We start from the raw sequence: 22,023 nt of genomic DNA, 5'->3' as shown, positions 1-22,023 counted from the left end.
CAAGCATTAACTGTGAAAAAGCAGATGAAGATGTTTTGAGTAGTAAGCATCTTTTTGCCTAAAGCTTTGTCTCTATATGACAACAAGCGCAATGCATTATTGACTGTGCTATTGATCGCTAAATGGCTCTTGTCTGCTAATGGGAAGGGCAGCCCATATGAGGCAGCGTTTTTCTTCTATGTAAAAACCCAGAAAAGTGCAAACAAACCAGAATAAGAAAACTAGGGGAGCAATCAGAGCATCTGTCATGCATACTTTTAACTGAAATTTTGGGGATCTAGAAACATATATGCTATGCTACCTTTACTTTCCCATAGATGTGAACGTGAGTGTGCATTATTGTTGCTATAAACACTATGTGCACAGTGATTGACAACTCAAGGCCAAAATCAAATTCATCCCACAAACCCACAAAGTAAACTAACAAAGTGATCAGCACCAAAATGAAAACATATCCTTGGCAGAAGTATATGGTCGTTCCACATTTGCATATCAAAATGCACATGGATAAGGTTAATGTGTCATCCAGTAGGATCACAAAATCCACTCTGAACACTACAACCAAGGTATGCGCAACATTTGTCTTTCTAAGACATAATTTAATAAAATGAAAAAACTATGTTGCACATATAAAACTGTGATATTGTTACTACTTACATTAGTAGTCTTTAGATTTAATGTCAGCCGGGCATGTATGGAAATAAAAAATGATTTTGTTCTCTTGATTCTTGAATCGACTCAGTCTGCTTGCATCACTTGATCTCAGGACGCGAGCGCATGCATGCACATATGTGTGTATGTGTGCTTGTATACAATAATAATGAGGCTGAAGCCGCTGGCAATATTAATGCATTTACATTTAAATTATGCTTTCAGGCATCGGTGTAATGTATGTGGCCGCTCCCTTAGTGAGTATACACAAAACAAACACACCTAGCTGCTATGGCAAGTGTGTGCATGCAGGTCGAGGATGAAAGAGAAGAGAGCGGACACCTTGAACCATCTGCCATGGCAACCTTTGTCGAGAGCCCGGAGCACAAAAGTTGCACTTGATCATAATTAATTTCTCTGACCAGGGAAGAGCCAGGTGCGTCCGATGTCTGTCGGGTCCACGTTTGTCGCATTTGCGTTCAATTTTAGCACACGGTGCGGTGCCTCTTTGTTCGTGAACGTTCACATCAAGGCCGGTGACTAGTAATCAAAGTTGACAGCGAACTCAAGTGCGTGTAGATGCTATGCAAAATTCATTTGGGTTACGGTGCTGTTATAGAAATTATCATGATGACCATGATTGCTAATGGTGTGTGTGTGTGCGTGTGTAAAAAAAGCACAGGAAGCTTTCCACCACCACACAGTGAATGATGGACGACAAGGATAATGGCTTGGTGCGTTTCATCCATGCATGTTGTTTGGCCTTGAACCAATCATGAATATGATCATATTGCATTTTGTTCTGATATTCTCAGGACAATAATGTACAGTATACCGAGTTAACCGATGCTTGCTGCTGTTTTTACAAACCTGTAAAACAAGTAACCCAGTCGCCCTTCTAGGATGAACTGAGTAAAATGAACACTAGTGCCAATCAGATGAAAGCTGAAAGGAATTTGGACATGATGCTCATTTATCCCCACAAGTGTTTTCTTAGCATGAAGAAGAAAGGGAAAAAATAATACTAGGACAGTGTTAATGTGTATTAACGCTGACAAAGATCAGTTAGACGATGACATTTTGCTATCAGGACAGCAGGCTGTTATCAAAGCGGCCACTCTATTTAATTAAATAAGTGTGCAGGCACCGGCTGCTGCCCATTGGACACTAAGACGAATGCACAGAGCAGATACTAGTTGCCCTCGTCAACTGCACTTGACACGGTGATGAAGTGAGGACAGCACGGATTGCAGGAGGAGAGAAAGCTCACGTCGACTAACATTACAATTTGAACTCGATTGAAAGCGACTGCCGGCGCTGAGCTGTGACATACAAGTGGACGGGCAGAACATGATAATTATGACTCACAATTTTAAAATAGTGGGCCCCGATGGGAACAAACGGAACCGGTGGCACATTCAGTTAAAGGGCAGAGAGAGCAGAGTGCTGCCAGAGGCCCATCATAACCATCCCACTCTTTTAGAACTATATTTATTTCTCTTTTATTTGGATCCAACTCATTAAATCATATTATTGTACTCTGGTTCTTTAAATCATATTGGAAGTCAACAAAGACCAATGTTTTGCTAGTATGTGCTCTGCTATGAAAGGGTTCTTATTACGCTTCACAAACAAGCCAGACGAATTACTTACGCTATTTGTATTCAGAGGACATCGTGTGATGCCGCTGAGGAAATTGTTGATTGGAAAACAACAATCAATTTTTTATTTGTCTTTTTCTTATTTGGTTCTGCTACATTTAAAAACATAATTCCTATTGTGCATTTGTATTTATGTTGGAATTATGATTGTCTTTCTTTACCCTAGATAGTAGGGGTGTCTTGGCCATCAGGAATTTCGGGTGTTTTCTTGAACGGCCGGTCTATTTCTATATATTTGCAATGGATTTTTCTATCAACATGATAAATCAGTTCCCTGCCAGCCTCCCCGAATACCATGTGTTTGACCAGAGAGCTTTCATATAATATTCTACCAACAGCCATATATATCCATAGTTTCAAAACTGTTATGCTTGAATATATTTGCATTCTTTGTTATTATTTGTGTTTACCTCTGTTAACCATGTTTCATTTTTAATGGTGGTTTCATTGACTTAGTTATAATGTCTTCTGTTATTTTGTATTTTTCTTCCATCAATAAGGTTTATTTTTTTGCAACAAAAAACATAGTGGTTCATACTGACTAATTTTAGTTTTGGTTCACCCAAGTTGGAACTTGTCTGCGGTGAAAGAAGCAGACTATAAATGACCAGGTCATTGACTGAGCACAAAACTCAAAATTTAACAGGGTTATGTCCTGATTTATGTTGTGTGGAACAGCCCAGCCCATGCAGTCATGCAAATAAAAAGTCTATGTCTGGAGTGTATAAAGCAGCCAATCCAAGCTAACTTTAATGAAATTGGAAAAATAAGGCAAGTAAGCACTCATCACAGTAAAGTTGATGAAATGTCAATGACATTTAGAGTTGTCATATTGCAGACAGTCCTGCCCATGTTTTGGTTTTCATTTACTTTTCTTGTTATAACAGTCTCGCAGAGTTTTATTTGTCGGTCTCCAAGACAAGTTCGAAAAGGCTCTTTTTGTTTATTTGTGCTACAAAAACCCGAATGAAAGAGGGACCGCCTCAGTTTGAGGTCTCCTGGTGGTAAAAGTCTGGTTGGTACCAGTTATTATTCATGATGTCAGATTGGCCTCACTTTTCGGGAAGACTTGGACTAAGGACTTGGCTTGAGATGAAGGTAAGGCTTTGGAATAAAAAGCCAAAGCAGAGGTAGAGGATGTAGGGAAGACAGAGGAAATCATGCCAAGACTTTCCAGGAAGACTGAATACAAGCGTGCTTGTGAAAAGCACTGCGGCATTCTTGCACTCACTTTCCCATGAAGCACTTGGGCACAATGCTGAGCTTCCTGCGTCTGTCCTTAATGAGGTGCCGGCTCTTGGTCATCATCATGTGATAGAGCTTCTCTCCTTTCTCCGCTATCATCACATAAGCATCCCGCTCCATTCCGAGTTTGAGACCTACATGAAGTAACAGAGAGAAAAGATGACACAGCATTAAGAAAAAGAATTAGATGATTAAATAAATGCATATTTTGTACGATGAGACTTTTCCAAAAGTTTTATAGAAAATCCCACTTCCGTAATTATTGACATGCAATTTGGGTACATTAGTGTGACAGAGGTAGGAAAAGGCCACATTTGATGAGGACAAATGAGGTTAAAAAGTTCAAATGTGTATGTGTTGTGGTTTTATATTGAAGTAAATCATTTGAATTGTATAACTGATGATACATTTAATAAAAATGGGATTTTAAACTAGGGGTCAGCTATCAATGTGGCATTTCAAACTAGGGTTTGTTATCCAGAGTAGGGTTTCAAACTAGATTCAGGATTTCAAAGTAGGATTTCTGGTTGGAACCCAGCGTTAAATATGCCAGTAGGTAAAATATGTTAAAATACTAAGTAAATGTAGGTTTTTGGCTTTTGGTTATGGCTCAACTATAGTTAGCATCAAATCCAATTAACAGACGTATGCGCTACATTGGTGTAAATTGCACTTTGAGCAACCCATTGCCTGCCGTACTACCGTATTTCAGACAGCCTTCCTCAAAGCAACGAACAAAGCAGGTCTTGGGTCTATTTGAAGAAACAAGCACATCTGAACTTCCCAGCCGTTTGTATTGATACCATGCCAAACTTTCATCTTGACAAAAAAAAAAAAATAATAAAAATAAGAACAATCCCAGATGGTGGTTCCGACTGAGCAAGCTATTTCTTGAGACAAGGTTGAGGAGGGCATTGTGATTGGGATCTTGTTTTTGTGTTGATGTGATTGCATGGCTTGTATACAGCAAAGAATGCACTGTGAGGGCCTATTGTGAGTTGCGCTGCCCCTCCATTTTTGGACCTCCTTCCTTGTGGGTTTTGGTGAACTTCTGAACCGCATTGTGAAATTGTCTGTCATTTGCTCACCATAAGCCTGAGACTCAAAAAGCAACTCAAGTCTATTCAGAGGGCACATCCAACACAACATGAATATCATCATTCTGATGCCTTTGTCAAAATCTGAACATATCTACCAGCAACAGTTATGAACTGAGTTGTACTTCTGAGGTTCCAGTGAATATAAATAGTAACACAAATATTTTCCCAGGGTAGCTCGTTTTTTTAGCCTCAATCCCAGTGTTAATAATATTTAAAGAAGTGCTGTAATGCAGAACTAAATTTCACCAGTGTTTCATCCTGCTTACTTTTCAGTTTGCAGCGTGAAATTAAATGTATTTATGCATGACGACCTTTGTGAAAAAAAGGACCAAATTAGTATTTCAATTGTGTGTTAAGACAACTTGAAAACTCACGATTACAGTAGAAGCACCCCAATCAAGTGAAGAAAAATTAACAATTAAATAAATAATTATAAGGGTGGAAACTCAAACTTTTTGGGGGTTCTTAAAGCTGAATTTCCCAGAGCTGTTAAGATAAGATTTTAAGATAAGAAGGACAAAAAGAATGAATAAAAAGTCTTAGGTGGTTGTACTGACGGACCGTGATGGATGCTGGGTTCTGTTACGTGTGACAGCAGCTGAAGAACAATGACTGTTATTGAGCAACACACGGGGGTCTTTTCAGTGCAGAGACCTCTCAGCTTCTTGTCCAGCTGCCATAGTTTGTCTTGAGCTGCTGTTTGTCATCTTTCACTTACCAGCATGACCTAATCACATTATATAAGGAGGCTGTTCTCACGAGAATTCAGTGGGATATACTTCAGAACGTCAGGCACCATAATTAGTAGAATCAGACACGTTTGTTTGGGATAATGTTACGAAAATAATTTAATTGTGTGTGTGTGTGTGTGTGTGTGTGTGTGTGTGTGTGTGTGTGGTGGGGAGGTTGCTGCATGAATTGTCATAAATACAGGTAATGTAATGTGGCTGGCTCACAGTTCCTAAACAATTGTGCTCTTTTAGAACGATTGATTGCAGCCACGTGCGAGCGCAGTAAAAACACACAAGATGTATCAGGTGAAATGTCAGGCTTTGTTGAAGCAAACCTTAGAATGAAAGACCAAAATAAAAAGGCTCACAGAAAGGTAAGCCGACAGTGAGAAGTGAACACTGTCAAAAGGGACGCGCGAGTGGAAACGGGGCGCTGTGACCGATCGGGCATCTGTTAGCCTCAGGTCAGTTTCCGCCGGCTCGTAATCTAACACCGCAAGCTGCTGCACACTCCTGTGTGCGTATTCATCACACTATCAGATCTGACGTTGTTAAAATCTGTTGTGGGTGATTATTCAACATATGCCCGGATTACAAAGTCAAATTTACCATCTTGTGAAATGTGACCCGTTGACCAAATCTCATCCAAACAATCAGATTTTGTATTTTTTTTTTTAAAGCCATCAATACTATCGGGTGGCCTTTTATGTTGCACGACGGATCTGGTTATAGCCATTCACAGTGTGTAATACACACAATATTATCACGACAGATGGCCCGCAACACACAGGTGGAAACACTTTTTAAGGCAAAGGACGGATGAAAATGACAGCGTAAACACAATTTAGGGTGACAAAAGCAGGTTACATGGTCAAACTCAAATCTGTTTTTGTTCCGTCAATCCTGAAGGAGACTAACATTTTGATCTTTCCACAAAACTGAATGTTTGACCTACTTCTTTGTATCCAAACAAACTAAAAGCACAAACTATTTTCAGTACCTTAATGGTAATTTGATGAAAGCTAGGATTGGCCAGGTAGCTTATTCAACCATGTAACATGCAATACTGGACATTTAATTTTGGCTGAAGCAAAATGTCATGCCACCTTAAAGCATCATATTTCTTTCCAAAACTCATGTTCAAGGTGGAACACCACCACAGGACGCAACATTGATATTTCAGGACAAAATTACATCCAGTCATTAATTTGTCACCTGAGGGAGCAAAAGGCCTTCCCCAAAGTTGACTGCACTGCATTGTCCATAATGATATTTTAGTGAGTCTCATGAAAAAGTTTCTTTTTTTCTTCCGCCAGCGACTTTCTGCAAAAGGTTACTCACTCTCTCTCTGCTCTCTCTCCCTCAAGATGGCATCCAGCCACTTCTGCTTATCCTCCGCTGTTTTGGCCATGCAGACAAACCACTTGTTTTTCGCTGTGTTGTGGATTTTCCAGCCATTGGTCACAGTGTAGTTGTTGCTGTGATAATCCGCTGTGGAAGGGGAATAAAAACCCACACATTTAGAAATACAAGTTGAATGAATCAAACTAACAAAAATGATGGTCCTTTAACAACAAACCAAAGCAAATCAAGACAACAAATAAGAATACAAACGCAAATTTTACTGCTCCCTTCACTGACTGGAATGTTGTAACCAAGATGATTTGATTTTCGGATAAGTGCCATGCACTAAACAGTGGCGTTTACAGTATATACAGTAATCTAAATAATTAATGGCCTCCGGTAATGGGCTACATTAGCCTCATGGGCAGAAGTCACATAAATACTTGACATACTTGAAGCCCAGTAGGGAGTAGCTCCAGTAGTATTGGGAGAAGCAAATGTCGGCTTGGGTGTGCACATACACTGGGGGAGCGTTTTGCTTCTGGTGGAAATCAATAGAAACGTTGACATCTGGTCACGTTTAGGAGCCCTTAGGAGCATTTTTAACTTTTACCTTAGAAGCTAAAACTTTCCTTCTGAAACTAGAATACTCGGCCTTATCTTATTCAACTCTGGAACTAGTTATCTGTTACCTATTTAGGCCAGATATGTAAGCAGTTAATATCTTAGCAGATAAGATTTCGCAAATAGTCTAAACACTTATTATGTGAGGAGAATGGAAAAAAAAAAAAAAAAAGAAAGAGGAAACACGTGATAGAGAGGAAGACAGTGTTTCTAAATCGCCACACGCATTTTCACAACAGTGCCGGCTGAATCGCACTGATAGGCGAACCACATTCAGCCCACTGATGAGGTGTTGGCGTTCCGCATTAACCAGTATGCACATTTCTCACTGAGCTGGAGGTAACGTTTGCACTGCAGACTTATAACCACACCTTAAACGGAATATTGGACATCAAACGGGTCGTATTCCGCATGAGGTTGTGTGCAACATCCTCTGTGAAACGACAACACCCCACCCAAACAGTCACCAAGTATCAGTTTCATAGTACCTATTGTAATCCTGAAAGACCAAATTCAGGAACAAAGAAGTTTATTTTTTATTTTTAATGACTCTACGGGGTGAAAAATTCTAAATTTCATCAAAAAGGGAACTACCAAAGAGAGAGGAAGTAAATTTACATAAACAGAAAGTGTGTTTATAAAAGTATACAACATGCTACTACCCAAACCTGGATGGTTCAAGACGTTTACTGCCATTCTATTTGTTACATGACAGTGATTTAATGAAGATCTTAGATTTCAATGACGGAATAACCAGTCAAGCCCACAATCAGAGTAAGAGAGTCTGAATGCAACATTGCTGAGTAAACACCAACCTGTTCCATCTTCCACATTTTCCACCTCCATCACCTCCGTGTTGATTCTGCCCCTGAACACATAGAGAGGACCGTTGATAGACTTGGTCCTCTTGGTGGACTTTTTGCCAGAAACCCTAGGAAATGAGACAGCGCTGTGGTTACACTCAACACGAAAAACATCCGCTGGTGGCAGTGAAATAGCGTCTGCAACACTTGCACATTCATGCAAACATTCACAAAAAAGAAGCGGGCATATCCTGCAGAAAAGAAAAATATATTTGTTCAAATGTTTCCCCCCCCCCCATTCAGTTCCACGGTCGATAGAGTGTACAGTAAACCTCCTCAACGACTCTCTAAATGCTCATTAGTCATTTCCTTCAATGACTATTTCTCACCTGGACTTCCTCTTGCAGTAAACCAAAAGATTGTCAAACAAGAAGAAGACTCGCTCTTGAATATTCCCCGCTGAGATCTTCAAGAGATTTCCATGAAGCAGCAACTCTGTGCAGATGTCCGTCAAGTTAGTCCCCTGAAAGAAAAAAGAAAAATGTAATGAATGGGAATCATCTTGCAACCAACAGTTTGACTTGACGCTGGAAAAAAAACACTTTGTTTTTAATTGAATCATTTTAATGGACAAATCCCTAAATTTGTGACCATATGCTTGGCCATCCAGCACTTAATGTAAATGTCATCAGGCCGCAGCTGTAATGCAAGGAATGCACTAAACATCATAGTCAATGGGGGTTACCTTGCTTTATATTTTCCTCAGGGAAACATAAATCCCATTTTAGGAGGGGGTGGAGACTAAGCCTTCAATTCTGCACTTAGAAAGGACCCTAAATCCACCAGTACATCCGTTCACAGAAAAGTGACACGTTGGTGGAAGTGTCATACTACTAATGGTTACAAACATATATTTTTAATGAATGTTTCAATTGCGTTTAGAAAGATATGTATGCCCTAATTACCGATCTTAAACTACCAACAAGTACAACTGAGCTCATCGTAAAAAGTCAAGCGCTCCCATTAACCTTATATTGTAAGAACAAACTCACATATTAGATTCAGAAGACAAAACAAGGCCCGCTGAAATTGAAAGCTCATCAGGTCTCATTACTCATTGTAAAAGGGCTCATTCCACTGTTAATCATCCGGAACTAAATACACCCATGTGTGGACACCACCCTATGCACATTTACATCAGATTTGGACCACACTGCGGTCTTTCATGTTTGGACACCGTGGAAACCCCCTCGACCGGCCACGCCTGTGCTCAAGTGTCAGTTATTGCGTCCCGTGGGGATGTTTTTATGATGGAAGGTCATCAGTCACAAGTATAGAGAGACACACTGAGAAGGTTGGCTGGGGCTAAGCCTGAGATTGTGTATCAGACTACGATCGATTGAACCTCATGTTAACTGCACTGAGTTAAAATGTGTGGGCATGTGTGTGCATTTGTGTGTAATGTATCTGGACCCGATTGGGTGCGAGTGGACTGGGCTTCCATTAAGGCTGCAGGTGAATAGCCTAAAGAGAGTCTACTGAGAGAAGAAAACAAGACACTAATGCTGTTAGGGATTGGTGGGGAATGGATGTCTTTCTGAGTATATCAGGCTGATGTTCAGATGAGCAAGACAATGCCTGTGTTCAAACACAAGATCATATGATCCGTTTGATGCTGTTGGGTGCTGACGCTATTGTGGGCATGTACGTAGATGCTTTCCGTGCAATGAAAAATGGGAATCTGTCTGTCAGACAAATTCTGTTTAGGCTACGCAACAGCGAAGGAGTACAACCTAGAACATAAAAATAACAGTCAAGAGTATATTTATGCCAGACCAGTTGGTGACTGTTTGGAGTAGACACTGAAAGATAAAAAAATTAAACCCTGTTGTGTCCTCATTTTACCTGCAACTTCATCTTGACGGCTCCCGCATGCAATGTAAATGAGATAGCTGCATTTTCCAATAGTTTGCTAGTTTGGGACTTATACAATCCACAAGAAGCAAAATGGATTGGGATAGTTTTTAGTGCAGGAGTATCTAAAGATTTTTATTAGGCCTATAGTATTTATTGACATATCCTCTTTACAGAGGATTTTTTTGTTTTTCTATTTTATAGTGACCTGTGATCATGGTCAAATGTTGACATTTTTGTGGAGAGGAAATTCAAGATAGATGGTGGTTTGGTTTTGGCATGCACACAGTAGGATGTACTAGTGAGGCCCACTCTCAGGGTCCATCCTTCCGTTTTTGTTTTTGCCTCTCTTCCCTCCAAAGGTCCCCTCATAGAACCACCCCCAAGTTCTGGTAAGGCTAGCGTTCTGCATCCTCCATCTCTTCTGATTGGGCAGAATGCCTGTTGGCATCCCCCTTGGCACCCTGTGTAGGTGGATTGTCCCTGTGGTGCCTCCTAAGACAAGGCCTCCGTTGTGGTGGGTGAGGGAGGCGTGAAAAATGCACTGGACCCTTCATTCGGCTCCCAAGCCCCATCCGTGCCCCTACTGCAGGCTCTTGGCTACGGTGGCAATTAACTCTTTAGGATCGTATTTATTGTTGGTATGCACTATATAGAAATATGTGATCTACTCCTTGTTTTATTTATCAGTGATGCAAAACTTCTTACAACATTCTTGGACCTCTTCAGGTATCGTATGAAAAATCTGTCCAGCGCTCGATTTTGCATAGTCGTTCACAAGCTTCCATGGTGACATTCATTTGGAATGCTTTGCCAACACAATTGTATGTGATGCAGTATTTTGCTATATTACTGTAAATAGTTCTCACTTTCAGAGTGCAATTTTGCACCCCGCCACTCATCACAAATGTATTTTTTCCAAAACCCTGTGAGAAGAAGGGTGTTTATGTGTTTATTCTTTTCCTTAATCTAAGCTCAATGATGTGGTTCAGCACTAAACTGTCTCCCCTCTTTTGTACCTAATTGGGGACAAAAAGATTGAGACAAAAATTAACCAATTTATGGTGGGGCAACACTTTCCCACTGCAACTTTTTCTCCTCCATTTGGGGTGGTGGGTTGCCATTTCAAGCTAGCATATCTAAAAGTTGTAGGTGGAGAGTGCAAGATGCCATGGAAATACATATCCTTTCTGTCCTCCTACAGACAGCCTCCACGTTTTACTACACCCAATTACGTACTGCCAGCTTTAGTTGCTTCCACCCCCTTTCACTACAGCCTACTCGGTCAACTGCTCTGTAACTGCCGTGGCAAATTTTTGGACGGTTTGAAAATCTTGACAGGAATCCATCTCAATCACAGATTGTCACATCTGGCCATGCCACCCCCCCACGTTGTCTCACGACCATCCAGTTGTGTCCAGGGTGGCCTGAAACTTTAGGAACAAAGTTTAAAATGCAGCAGATCATGCTGTGGTTTTAGTTACCCCTTGTACTGTCTTTTTAGTGACACAAGTGAGAATCAGGTGTGAATGGGAATGTTTTAAAAAGGAATATGTCAAAGGGGAAGCATACCATGGGAATTGTCTTCATTTCCACCACTTCCCCCACACATTTCCCAACCTGATTACAATTGTCACGCTTTCACTCGGGCCTCACTCTGCTGTCACTCTGCTGTCCTTGGTCTCACCTCCCAGCCTTCAATGTGAGACTGCAGCTGTTCCAGGGCTTCCAGTTTCTCCATCTGCCGCTTAGTCTCATTGATGTTGGAGCAGACCGCCTTCATGGCCTGCAGAGCCTCCTCTACAGCGGGATAGTCAGCATGCTTCTTAGGGGTCCGCTTCAGTAACTCCTGTGGTGGATAAACGGGAGGAGCCGGAGGAGATTTAGAAACAAGACGTTCTCTTTGTCAGCAGAAAATAATTACTACAGCATAAATTACAATTAGTATCTCGATAGCTACCAGACACGTTCTTATCAAGATCTTCCATTTCAGATTTTCCTTCAGCAAATTCAAATAAAAGCTGGTTTGACTTACCTTAGCAAAGTCATCAGATAAAATGGATATCCTTCATTATGTCTGTCATTATAATTACCACTCAATTTAAATGTAATAGAAATATAGTGTTGCACAATGATAACATCTTAACTCAACGGAATATGGCATGTCATGTACAGTAAATGATCAACATCTGGTCAAAATGTTGCACGCAACAGTCAAACCACGCCAGACAATTACAGTATCTAACACTTTGCGCAGACAATTAAAAGTTGGATATACAGTAAATATCAATGTTAAAAATGAAATGTTAAAAAAGCAAGTCATTGGTAATTCGGATTTGAGTGGCTTTTGACCTTCAGCAGAAGAGGGTACTTGCAGATCCTCTGGATGGGAGTGAGAAGATAGCCCTCTAATGGAATATCTGTGCTCTTCTTCCCTCCCAGTAGCATACAGTGCTGTGGAAGAGGCAAATATGCATGCAAGTGAACATACAATTAATGTGAAGCATAGGTGATCTCTGTAGCACTCATAATTTTAAAACCGAAAACAGTAAGGAATGGTCTAATATGCAAATAAATCTCAGGTCAGCGGTCTGCTGTTGCGTTGTTGTCACTCAACATGGACAAATTGGCAGAAGTAGGATCATTCACTATTCTTAACTTCTCAATTTCACTTTGAGTGTGATTCCAGAAAAGTATGCAATGAAACTCCAGCTGATGTCAAAGTTCCTGCTTGCAGAGTCAACCACGTTTCATGAAAAAAATAGTGGCAGACTTAAAAACAAACCAACACAAACTTTTCCTTCTCACTATCTGAATGCATTGCTTATAGTGGATAAGGAAAATACATGGAAAGCTGTATCTGTATTGTTGCTGTGTTGTTCACTCCCCAAAAAATAGCTTTAATCATTGTAATCATTTCTTTTTTTGTTTGCATCTGACTGGAAAACTTTGAGCTTGGACCCTTTCCCCACAGCCTTCAGTGCAGCATTTGTTTCTGTTCTTCTTTCTCTTTCACCAATGACCTATGATAATTGTTCTCATTTCATTTCAGAACAGCAATGTGTAACATTGCCGATTACAGAGCTGTAATCTGTTCTTGTTGAGGAGAAAAGCTAGGGATGTGGCGCATTTTCCAAATACCTTTCTTTCTACACAAATTGTTTCATGTTTACACAGCGCTAACCATGCCCGAGGTCAAAAGCATGCATAGAACAATTATTTTTTTATCAATGAAAAGGAATTTGGGTCATGCAACTTTCATTGTTACAAAAACGTTTTTTTAAACCAAATTGTGGTGCGTAGAGTGGCATTGATATTACTTAAGTTCTTAGAAATTATACTAAACCACAACATCCTGTCACAATGACTTTAACAGAAATTCTGACTTACACTTTGCACCTTTATGTCATCTTCCGCCACCACTCCTGTCACATCTTTAGTTTGATTTGGGCTGCTGACAAGACAACTAAAAGTATATCAACCATTTTCCCATTCCAAATTTCCGTTACAGCTTATCTTTATTAGGATAGTGGCGGTTGCTGGGGTCTAAGCCATCTGATTTTAAGCAAGAGGCGGAGTGCAACCTGGACTGGACACCAAACAATCTTGGGGCTCATATACATAAACAAACACAGACATGAATAAGCAAAATGTCCCCTTATGTTTCCAATGACCCCCGTAGTGTCTTTCCTAGTAGGGTACTAGAGACCACATCTGCTTGTGGCTCCCAGAATCTCAAAAACAGGAGGCCCTTAGTAATCGGGCTCCTCATCGGTGGAGCCTTCTTCCAGATTCTTCCCAATTCAGTCTGGTAGGCAGACCCTATATTTAAGCGCAAGCTTCCATTTTGGTGAAGCTTATACTGTAGTTAAGGCTGGCTCAGGCTTGTCTTGAATCATCTCTTTGTTATCCTGCCATAGGCCTCAACTGTTTGGGGTTTTTCCCATGGTGCAACAAGCTGCTCTGATTTTGACACCCTCATGATGCCATTTCAGAAGTGTTTTTTGTACCACTAGTCACATTACACTTTCATTTTTCTAGGTGTAATCTCACTACAAAGTAGAGTAAGGCAAAAGGGGTAATCAGAAAATCTGAAGTGGATTATTTCTACTTCCATAATCTCTTACGGGAGGATTACAACATAAAAATTGACATATTAGAGGTCAGACAATGTTAATCTCAGAGGTACAAAGCCAATCAAGTGCAGCGCTTCGCTCTACTACTATTATGTAGTTATTTCTCGCACTGCTGATTTGTATTGTGTATTGTTCATTGCTTGACTAGCCCAATTTTGCTCAATCCCACTGGTCGAAGCAGACGGCTGCTCGATACATTGGTTCTGTTGAAGATTTTTCCTTTTGCGTCTTCAAAGTACTTGTTTGTTGAAAGTTCTTTTGTATATGGATGTCTATATATATATATATATATATATATATATATATATATATATATATATATATATATATATATATATATGAAAATATAAATTGGCACTATACATTTCCTCTGCTTTGAACTGAAGCCAACTGATTTAAATTGGTGGTTGTGCAGCCTTTGTGCGGGTGAATAAATTCCTTAAAAACCCCCACCGCACGCACACACACTCACGCAGACGATCTATCTCTATTGAACACCCCACTTTCTAAATCCAATCAAGTGCACCGCTTCGCTCTTTTTTTTTTCTACTTGTTTATAATCTGCCAGCCTAAAGCTAGAACTCCCCCATTTCTTCTTTGGTTCTTCACTCTGACCTCCTTTTCTGCTTTTAACTTCTCTTCTTCTCCTCCAAACTAATTAACATTCAATTTTTACAATTTTTTTTAAATTCCAGACGCTCGGTTTCCAATTTGCATGAATATCCTCACTTTCAGAGAAGGAAAATGACAAGGGAATTTAACACTGCAGAGAATGACCTGACACTGTAAAAGAAAAACCACTCAACCTTAACTAAAACACATGAAAACACTGCTTGGAAATGTATTCCAAAATGTTCTTTTGGGATAGGTGTCACAAAAGAAACATTCAACTAAAAAGCAAAGAAAATTCCAAATGCCTGAACTCTTAAACTGTTGCTGCTTGGAATTTAGTTGTTGACATATTAAAAAATGTTATGCAACTTTGTTATGACCACGTGTTTTGTCAAAAATGCTGGTGAAATACCAAATAGCGGAATTCAACTTGTATCTTGTTCGTTTGACTCTGTGACAATGTTTCTGTTTTGCTGAAGCTTGCAAGACCAAGCCAGTGGCATCCTCCGACCTCAATCTGGCACACATACTACATACGAATGATGTGAAGTAATTTGATGAACCTAAATGGAGGATCACTTAGCCGCAACAAAGACTGATCAGTAATTCCAAAGTCAACACCAACATTGTTACTCTGTTTCCAGACTTACGGGTCAGAAGAAAGCCACAGTCGCAACCATCTGGAAACAACAAACTCGTGTACATCGGCTCATTCTACCAATCCCATCCCGGCTGCCAGCAATACGCAGCTGGCTGACCCCCGCCCTCCCTATCTGCTCAGTCCCTACAAGTCTGCAGAAAATTTCCTCTGCAAATCCTGCTCACCGCTTTGAGCTTATTGTCTGAGGCCCGGCGTTCGGGGTGTCAAAACATGGAAACAGCTGGCAGCGGAAACACTACAAGAGTATCACACAAAAGTGACCTTGATGGCAGTTGCATCCTGTCCAAGCAGGAAGAACCCCTAGGACCCTGCTATGGTCTCAGTCTCTTTATGCAAGTGTTAAAACATGGAAATGGGGTTGACATAATGAGAGGAAAAAAGAGGAGGGAGATGATATTAGAAGAAATATATGAGAGGGAGATTTGGAGAGACAGACGATGATGATGGGAGTGGGTGGGAACAAATTGGGAACAAATGTAAGGACAAGCACCATTAAGGAACATATTACTCATAAAAGATACACAGTGCAGTTAAAGAGGGTAAAACTGGCTACTCACCAGGAGGAAAGTCCTGATGTGGGGTATCTTGTTTAGCTCCATGAGGAGCCGCAAAGCCTTCTCATGGTTGCTACAGTACTCGCCGTAAACTGAGAAACTCTCCCTCTGCAAAATAGAAGAAAAAATACACAATAGGGATGACAGATCTTACACCTTTTTGCCAATTAATAATGACACATTGTCTTGTAAATGGCCTACCTCGAACAAACTTCTTTTTATGTCCTGTTTTTCATGTGTAAAGTGATACATTGGCCTCTCGTTTATCATTCATTATTCACATAGCATTGGGCACACGACGCAGAGACACCATTGAGGCCACAATTGACCTCGTCTGCCTTCTGTTGTGAGTCCTTGTTATGTACCTAAAGTTAGCTCCAATCCCTACAATGGGATACTATGAGTACTAACTGCACATGGTCCGCAAATATATGTCACTATAATTATTTGGATATCAAGGCAGCAGAATCTGCAATCATACAATTTGGGGCTGGACCTATATTTGGGTAAATTTTAAAATATGCTTTGGTTGTGTAGTGGTTTGGTGCCTTTCACACAGACAAAGCGAGTTTGAGTCCCGCTCTGTGCTCCAACCCTCAACCACAGGTCCGGACAAATATTAGTGGGTTGTTTCAAAAATGGCATTCAGGATTAAAAACTGTGCCAAATAAATCATGGGTTTGACTTGCTATGTACCAAATAAATTGTGACATCACTCAATCTGCAATAATCATTTGCACTCTCAATCATAATCAGCAGAGAAACCTTTTCTTGGATAAGTGCCTTTGCAGCTAAGTATGTATGCTTACGACTAAACCGACCTGAAGGATTTTCTGTCCTTGGACGTCAACAAACAGTCGCCGCAAGTAGTGCCTTTCAATTGACTATGCTGAACGATGGTGAAAGACACCACTTGTGCTCAGAATAGCTCCCCAAGTCTTTGATAAACGTAAAGCTTTATTTAAATTCTTCTTCACTGGAATGTTTTTCCTAAAGCAAAACGAGAAGTTTGTGTCACGCTCTGAGAAGTGAAAGCATAATGGCTGTAGTTAAGAACGTATAATGACGTGAGTGTTGGAGGACTCGCAGAAGAGACGCCCAGATTGAGCAAATATTGACGCCTCAGATTTCGCGTCCAACATGCAATTACTTTTTGGACTTTGGAGAGGCGGGATTACCCTACGGGCAGAGTCTTCAACTATGATTTCTTGACTCCAAAAACTAGTTTTTGATGCAGCTAAAAAAAACTAACCTGAAGTAACAATAACTGTGCGAGAACGATAAAGGCGCTTCAAGGATGAAACGCTTTGTCTCTGAATATTAATGATCAGCCTTGATTGGCAGCCGGTCTTATGGAACAATGTGGGAGGTTAATCAAATCCCAGTCATGGTGTTGAACTCAGCCTGGGGTCAAGGGCTACGACCGGAGGGTGCCAGACGGGGGCGACCAATTGGCTGAAAGCTATCAGTGCTGAAGGTGACGAAGGTCACGAGCTGCAAAAGGGGAGTGTAATTGATATGCAGCTACAAAGGGGAAGCGCAGTACCTGCAAAGCACAACACATAAACACTGCGCCACACGTCAGCAGAAACATGATGTGAAAATTTGAGCCTTTTCACACTAGCTACATTTCATACAAACATACTATTATTTTGGGAGAGCGTTGCCAGGTTGTGTCACAATTCATGTTGCTGAATAAAACAGTGGGCATTTTAAAGCTCTTTTTAAAATAAGTTATACTTGTTTATTCTTATTTATACAGGACTTGAGTTGAAATTATGATGACGCTTGAAAATCTGCTTATAAATAGCACCAAAAGATGAGAAATGGGTTTTTAGTTTTCCAGGTAATTCTCGTGAAATCAAGTTACATTTTGTAATGGGATTTAAATTGGATACTTTCTCAGCCCGTGTGGGGATTGGCTTTGGAACAATATTTACACTTGCAGTAAAATTTCAAGGGAACAGTTTCATAAAATGGTCATAACATCTGTATTGGAATTTTAGACTGTTTGACTGCTGACACAACATGACAGTCATTTGGAATTAAAGGAACGTCTGCAAAAGTTTTTGTAGACATGGTGGAATGTTACATTGGAAACGGACTATTTTATGCAAATAATTACTAAATGAATAGTGACATTTCATGGTTTTGATTTACTGCTTTGACTCACGATCTCTAAAAAAATCGGTTTTAGTAAATACTGCCTTCAGTCAACCATCTTCTTTCCCATCATATTCAGTTGTTTTCCAGTTAAATTCCAGTTCCAAATCCAAGCACCTCCTGCTTGCACCTCCATAGTCTGACCTTTCAGTGGCCCAGTCTGACCACACAGTAATGGAAAAAGACTACCGTAATCAATTTTCCACCCTGACAGACGGAACGGCTTTGACGTCTCGGGCACATGTGTGAAGGTCTCATCTGATGAGCCAATTGAAGGCAGCAGACACAAGTCATTTCATGCAGCATGCAATTACAGAGTTGTTTGGGACATACATATGACTATAGATAGTAGGTTTGTCAATATTATTACCAAAACAGATGTAAAAGCTGAGCGATACCATTGCAGGACCAAAATGTCAAAAAGAGAAAAGAATTCACAACACTTCACACTCATGCGTCAATGTAGCACTTCCTATTCAGTGAGGGTGAAGCAAAACGTGCTTCGACAAAAATTTGTGCATTGTGATGTCAATGAGAATTTAACGACATTTTGCTTTTAGCTTCTTTGATTAATTAATCACCCAAATTGCGGTGGAGCAATTTTGTTTAAAGATGTGGTTTAAAGTTCCAGCATCACTGCAACAAACTGTGGCACAGTACCCAGCTGTAACACTCAACGGCCTCAGTGAAAGTTGACTTGAAAATAGTTGGTTAAAGCAAGACAAAGTGAGGCAGCACGAGCTGGAGATGGAGTGCGATCGACCAGCAGAAAGGCATTGTCCCCTCGCAGACTGACACAGCAGCTCTTCCTCACAGGACACAGACTCTTCTTTGTTTGTCCCCAGAGGCCATACGAGTTCAAACAGAGGGGAGCGGTGGTAGCGGTGGAAGTGCTGGGTGGGGTGGAGGCAGCAGGATGGATGGGTGGAATGTTTACCAAGAGCCGAGGAGACGTTCCAAATACATTATAAGTAGTCTCAAAGGTTGATGACACGAATCGAACAGTGCTACTATATTAAGCAGTATAAATAAAAGTAATTTAGAAAATGATATTTTCCATACAAAATATCACCAGTGCAGTTCAATATGAGTAACATTCGCAGCATGTTTTTACATTGTGGTTAAAGTCAGCGCAGACAGTTCTTCTGATATTCATTCAAGGCATTTGACTTTAAAGTGAGGACCCAAAAAAAATCCCCTTTTCATTCGCTACTACTGACCACAAACTATGCAGACTCCGCATTAACCACTACTTTGCATAATTTCGCTTATTCGTAACTGTTAGTCTTTACGTGATATGAATGAATGGATTTATCTACTAGCCCAGTGCAGGTCTGCATTTGCTGTTGAATCCCAAAAAGTAATAACATGTCTAAAGTTCCATCTGAAGATGCCCAAGTACAATGATGACAGAAAAAAACGCAATAGTGACCAACCAAAATCATTCTGACACTAGAGAGGAACACATACAATAATTTATGTTATGATGGTTGCATGTAAACATGCTGAGTGACTAAATGGAGAGAGCGTGACATTTAGTAAGGGAGGATGTGGGGAGGGAGGAGAGGCGGGTGGCACGTATGTCTCAGTGAATAGGGGAGTGGGGGGGCTAGAGGCAAAGTTAAAATCCAGGCTATTTTCCATACATCTGTGGTTAGAAGTGTGCATGTTTTGCATGCCCATGTAGTTGCTGTTTGTGTGTTTGTGTTCTGTTGGACTTACAAACTGGAGAAACACATGTCCCAGTGCATGATGGGGCTGGGGTTCAGGCTGCAGGATGGCCTCCACAGAGGACAACACCTCTTTGTGCAATTCCAGGATGTCCTCAATGTTGGAAAACAGAATCTATAAACAGTGGGATGATTTAAAGGGAGGGGATAGAGAGATAGAGGAAAAGGAAAGGAGCGAGGAAGGAAGTGGCCGACAGATGGATCAGGATGAAGGGTAGAAGGGTACAACGGGAAAAATCATTTCCGTGTGGAAGGAAATCCAGATTGTTGTTTGAGGAAAAAAAAGTCAGTCTCACCTTGACATGTTCAGGTGAGAGACATTGCTGATCATCTGCAGTTTGTCTGATTCTGTGCAAAAATGCCTGGAAAGGGAAAGCAAAATACAATATGTAACGTAAGTATGTTGGACAAAACATAATCATTCTCTGATTCCTGAGTGTCTTTGTTTCATCAAAATAAGACATTTGTAAACATCTGCTTTTACTTTGGAAAACAATGATCAAACAAATAACTGGAAATAGGTTGGCGAGTACAGCAATCCCTCTTGTGTGACATTGTGTTTTTAAACACTCAACACTAAATATACAACAATAATTGGTTAACAAACAGTAACGGGAGGGGGGTTACAATTTGAACCGGCACCAGTCAAAGCAAGACACTAATAAATAAAAAGGGTTTGGGAACAAGAGTCTTCTGTATTTCCTTCTCAGTGTGTGGCTGTTGGCCGCAGTGGGGAGAATATTTTCTCTTCTGTCCAACTAAAGTCTGAACTGTGCCGTTTTATGCACCACTTCTGTGTTTAATTCGTTGGTGGGATACACAGTGTCGCGCCACTATGATGTCATGTTTATTGCCGTCCTGCCATGGAAACACAACCGGATCAGTATTTAGCTGTTTGATCCAAACCCTGGATCTGAAGCAAAACTTTATTGCAACATAGAAGCACTGCTTTTTGTTAGTTACACATATTTGATACAGCGAGTTAATGCACCTGAAAGGTAATGTTGAAAACAGGAACCAAAATGACTGTTTCACTGTCGAGATCTGCTTTGAATTTTACGAATGAAACAGAATCACTTGACGTGCGGTTGTGCCATCGTGCACTTGAGAACTAAGCCAGTAAAAAAAGAGGGATGTGAATCTTTCTTCTGCCATCGCTTCCCCATTCTTCTGGCCATTATGCCTTATCTGACAGTCTTAAACCACCTCCATCTGTCTGACTTTCGACCTACGCTCCAGACAACCATCGGCTCAAAAATAAGAAGGATAAAGTGGAGACGTCCATTCCAAAACCACAGAATCAAAATCCTCCCCCCATCTTCCTTCCTCTTCCTGTCGATGTAATGAATGGTGTTGCACTTTATGAGTGTTGCTAAGGGCCAGAGCCTGGCCTTGCAATTCTGTTGTGACGGCATTGAATTTAGCAAACTGTTATGCAAAGAGCGGAGACGGAGACTCTGAGTCTTGTGAAATCTCCACACCTAGCGCCACTGTCCGACTGCGGAAGAGAGTAAAACCACTAGATTTAAGGTAATAAAAAAAAAAATCCTTGCCACTGGGTTGCCCCATATAGCTGTTCTGAAGTGTGAATTTACTTGCTGCTATGTAAGGTAAATAAAAATTTTAATTAAAATTACAACATACTGCAGCTTTAAGTTCAAGTCAGATCCAATAAAACACTTTATGCGCTATAAAAATAAACTCCAAGTCAAACCCAACTGTTACTTACAGTAGCACCCCCTTGAAAAAAAAGATGGCTAACACTTATAATCACACATTTGCTCACAAGGTTGAAGAAATGATCATTTCTGAGGAGACCAGAATAAAATGCAAAGACAGTGAGGTGCCACCTCGCTAATTAAAAACAGAGAAACTGTAGTTGGGTTACTGACTGTTATTTTGGAGTGGAACCTACAGTACTTGAGGCGTGCACTAATTATTTTTCCCCCATATGGCAATTTGTCACAAGTCCACACTGAAGGGTTCAATCAAGTGAGAGAGTGCCCAGTGGCTGATGGTGATTATCTTTAGCAGGGCAAAAGATGAACAAATAAAATAGGGGAAGTGATAATGCTACAAGATAAAGTGAGTTTA

The 22,023-nt window shown here is 40.5% G+C and overlaps 1 protein-coding gene across 1 annotated transcript in view; it reads right to left on the bottom strand.

Moving 5' to 3' along the window:
- Positions 1-22,023, bottom strand: part of prex1 (phosphatidylinositol-3,4,5-trisphosphate-dependent Rac exchange factor 1) — a 60,531-nt gene that overhangs the window by 26,873 nt on the left and 11,635 nt on the right. The window contains exons 2-10 of the mRNA XM_088370033.1: positions 20,226-20,291; positions 19,922-20,044; positions 16,040-16,144; positions 12,426-12,527; positions 11,761-11,922; positions 8,549-8,682; positions 8,172-8,287; positions 6,730-6,879; positions 3,544-3,691 (exon numbers count right to left, since the gene is read on the bottom strand). Of these exons, the coding sequence (XP_088226159.1) occupies positions 3,544-3,691; positions 6,730-6,879; positions 8,172-8,287; positions 8,549-8,682; positions 11,761-11,922; positions 12,426-12,527; positions 16,040-16,144; positions 19,922-20,044; positions 20,226-20,291 (1,106 nt within the window). The remainder of the gene's footprint in view (positions 1-3,543; positions 3,692-6,729; positions 6,880-8,171; positions 8,288-8,548; positions 8,683-11,760; positions 11,923-12,425; positions 12,528-16,039; positions 16,145-19,921; positions 20,045-20,225; positions 20,292-22,023) is intronic.

This window comes from Syngnathus floridae, chromosome 2 (assembly GCF_059516105.1).
Source record: "Syngnathus floridae isolate MCC-2025c chromosome 2, RoL_Sflo_1.0, whole genome shotgun sequence".
NCBI lineage: Eukaryota > Metazoa > Chordata > Actinopteri > Syngnathiformes > Syngnathidae > Syngnathus > Syngnathus floridae.
The sequence above is the reverse complement of the archived record's forward strand: the minus strand, read 5'-3'. Positions and strand labels throughout refer to the sequence as shown.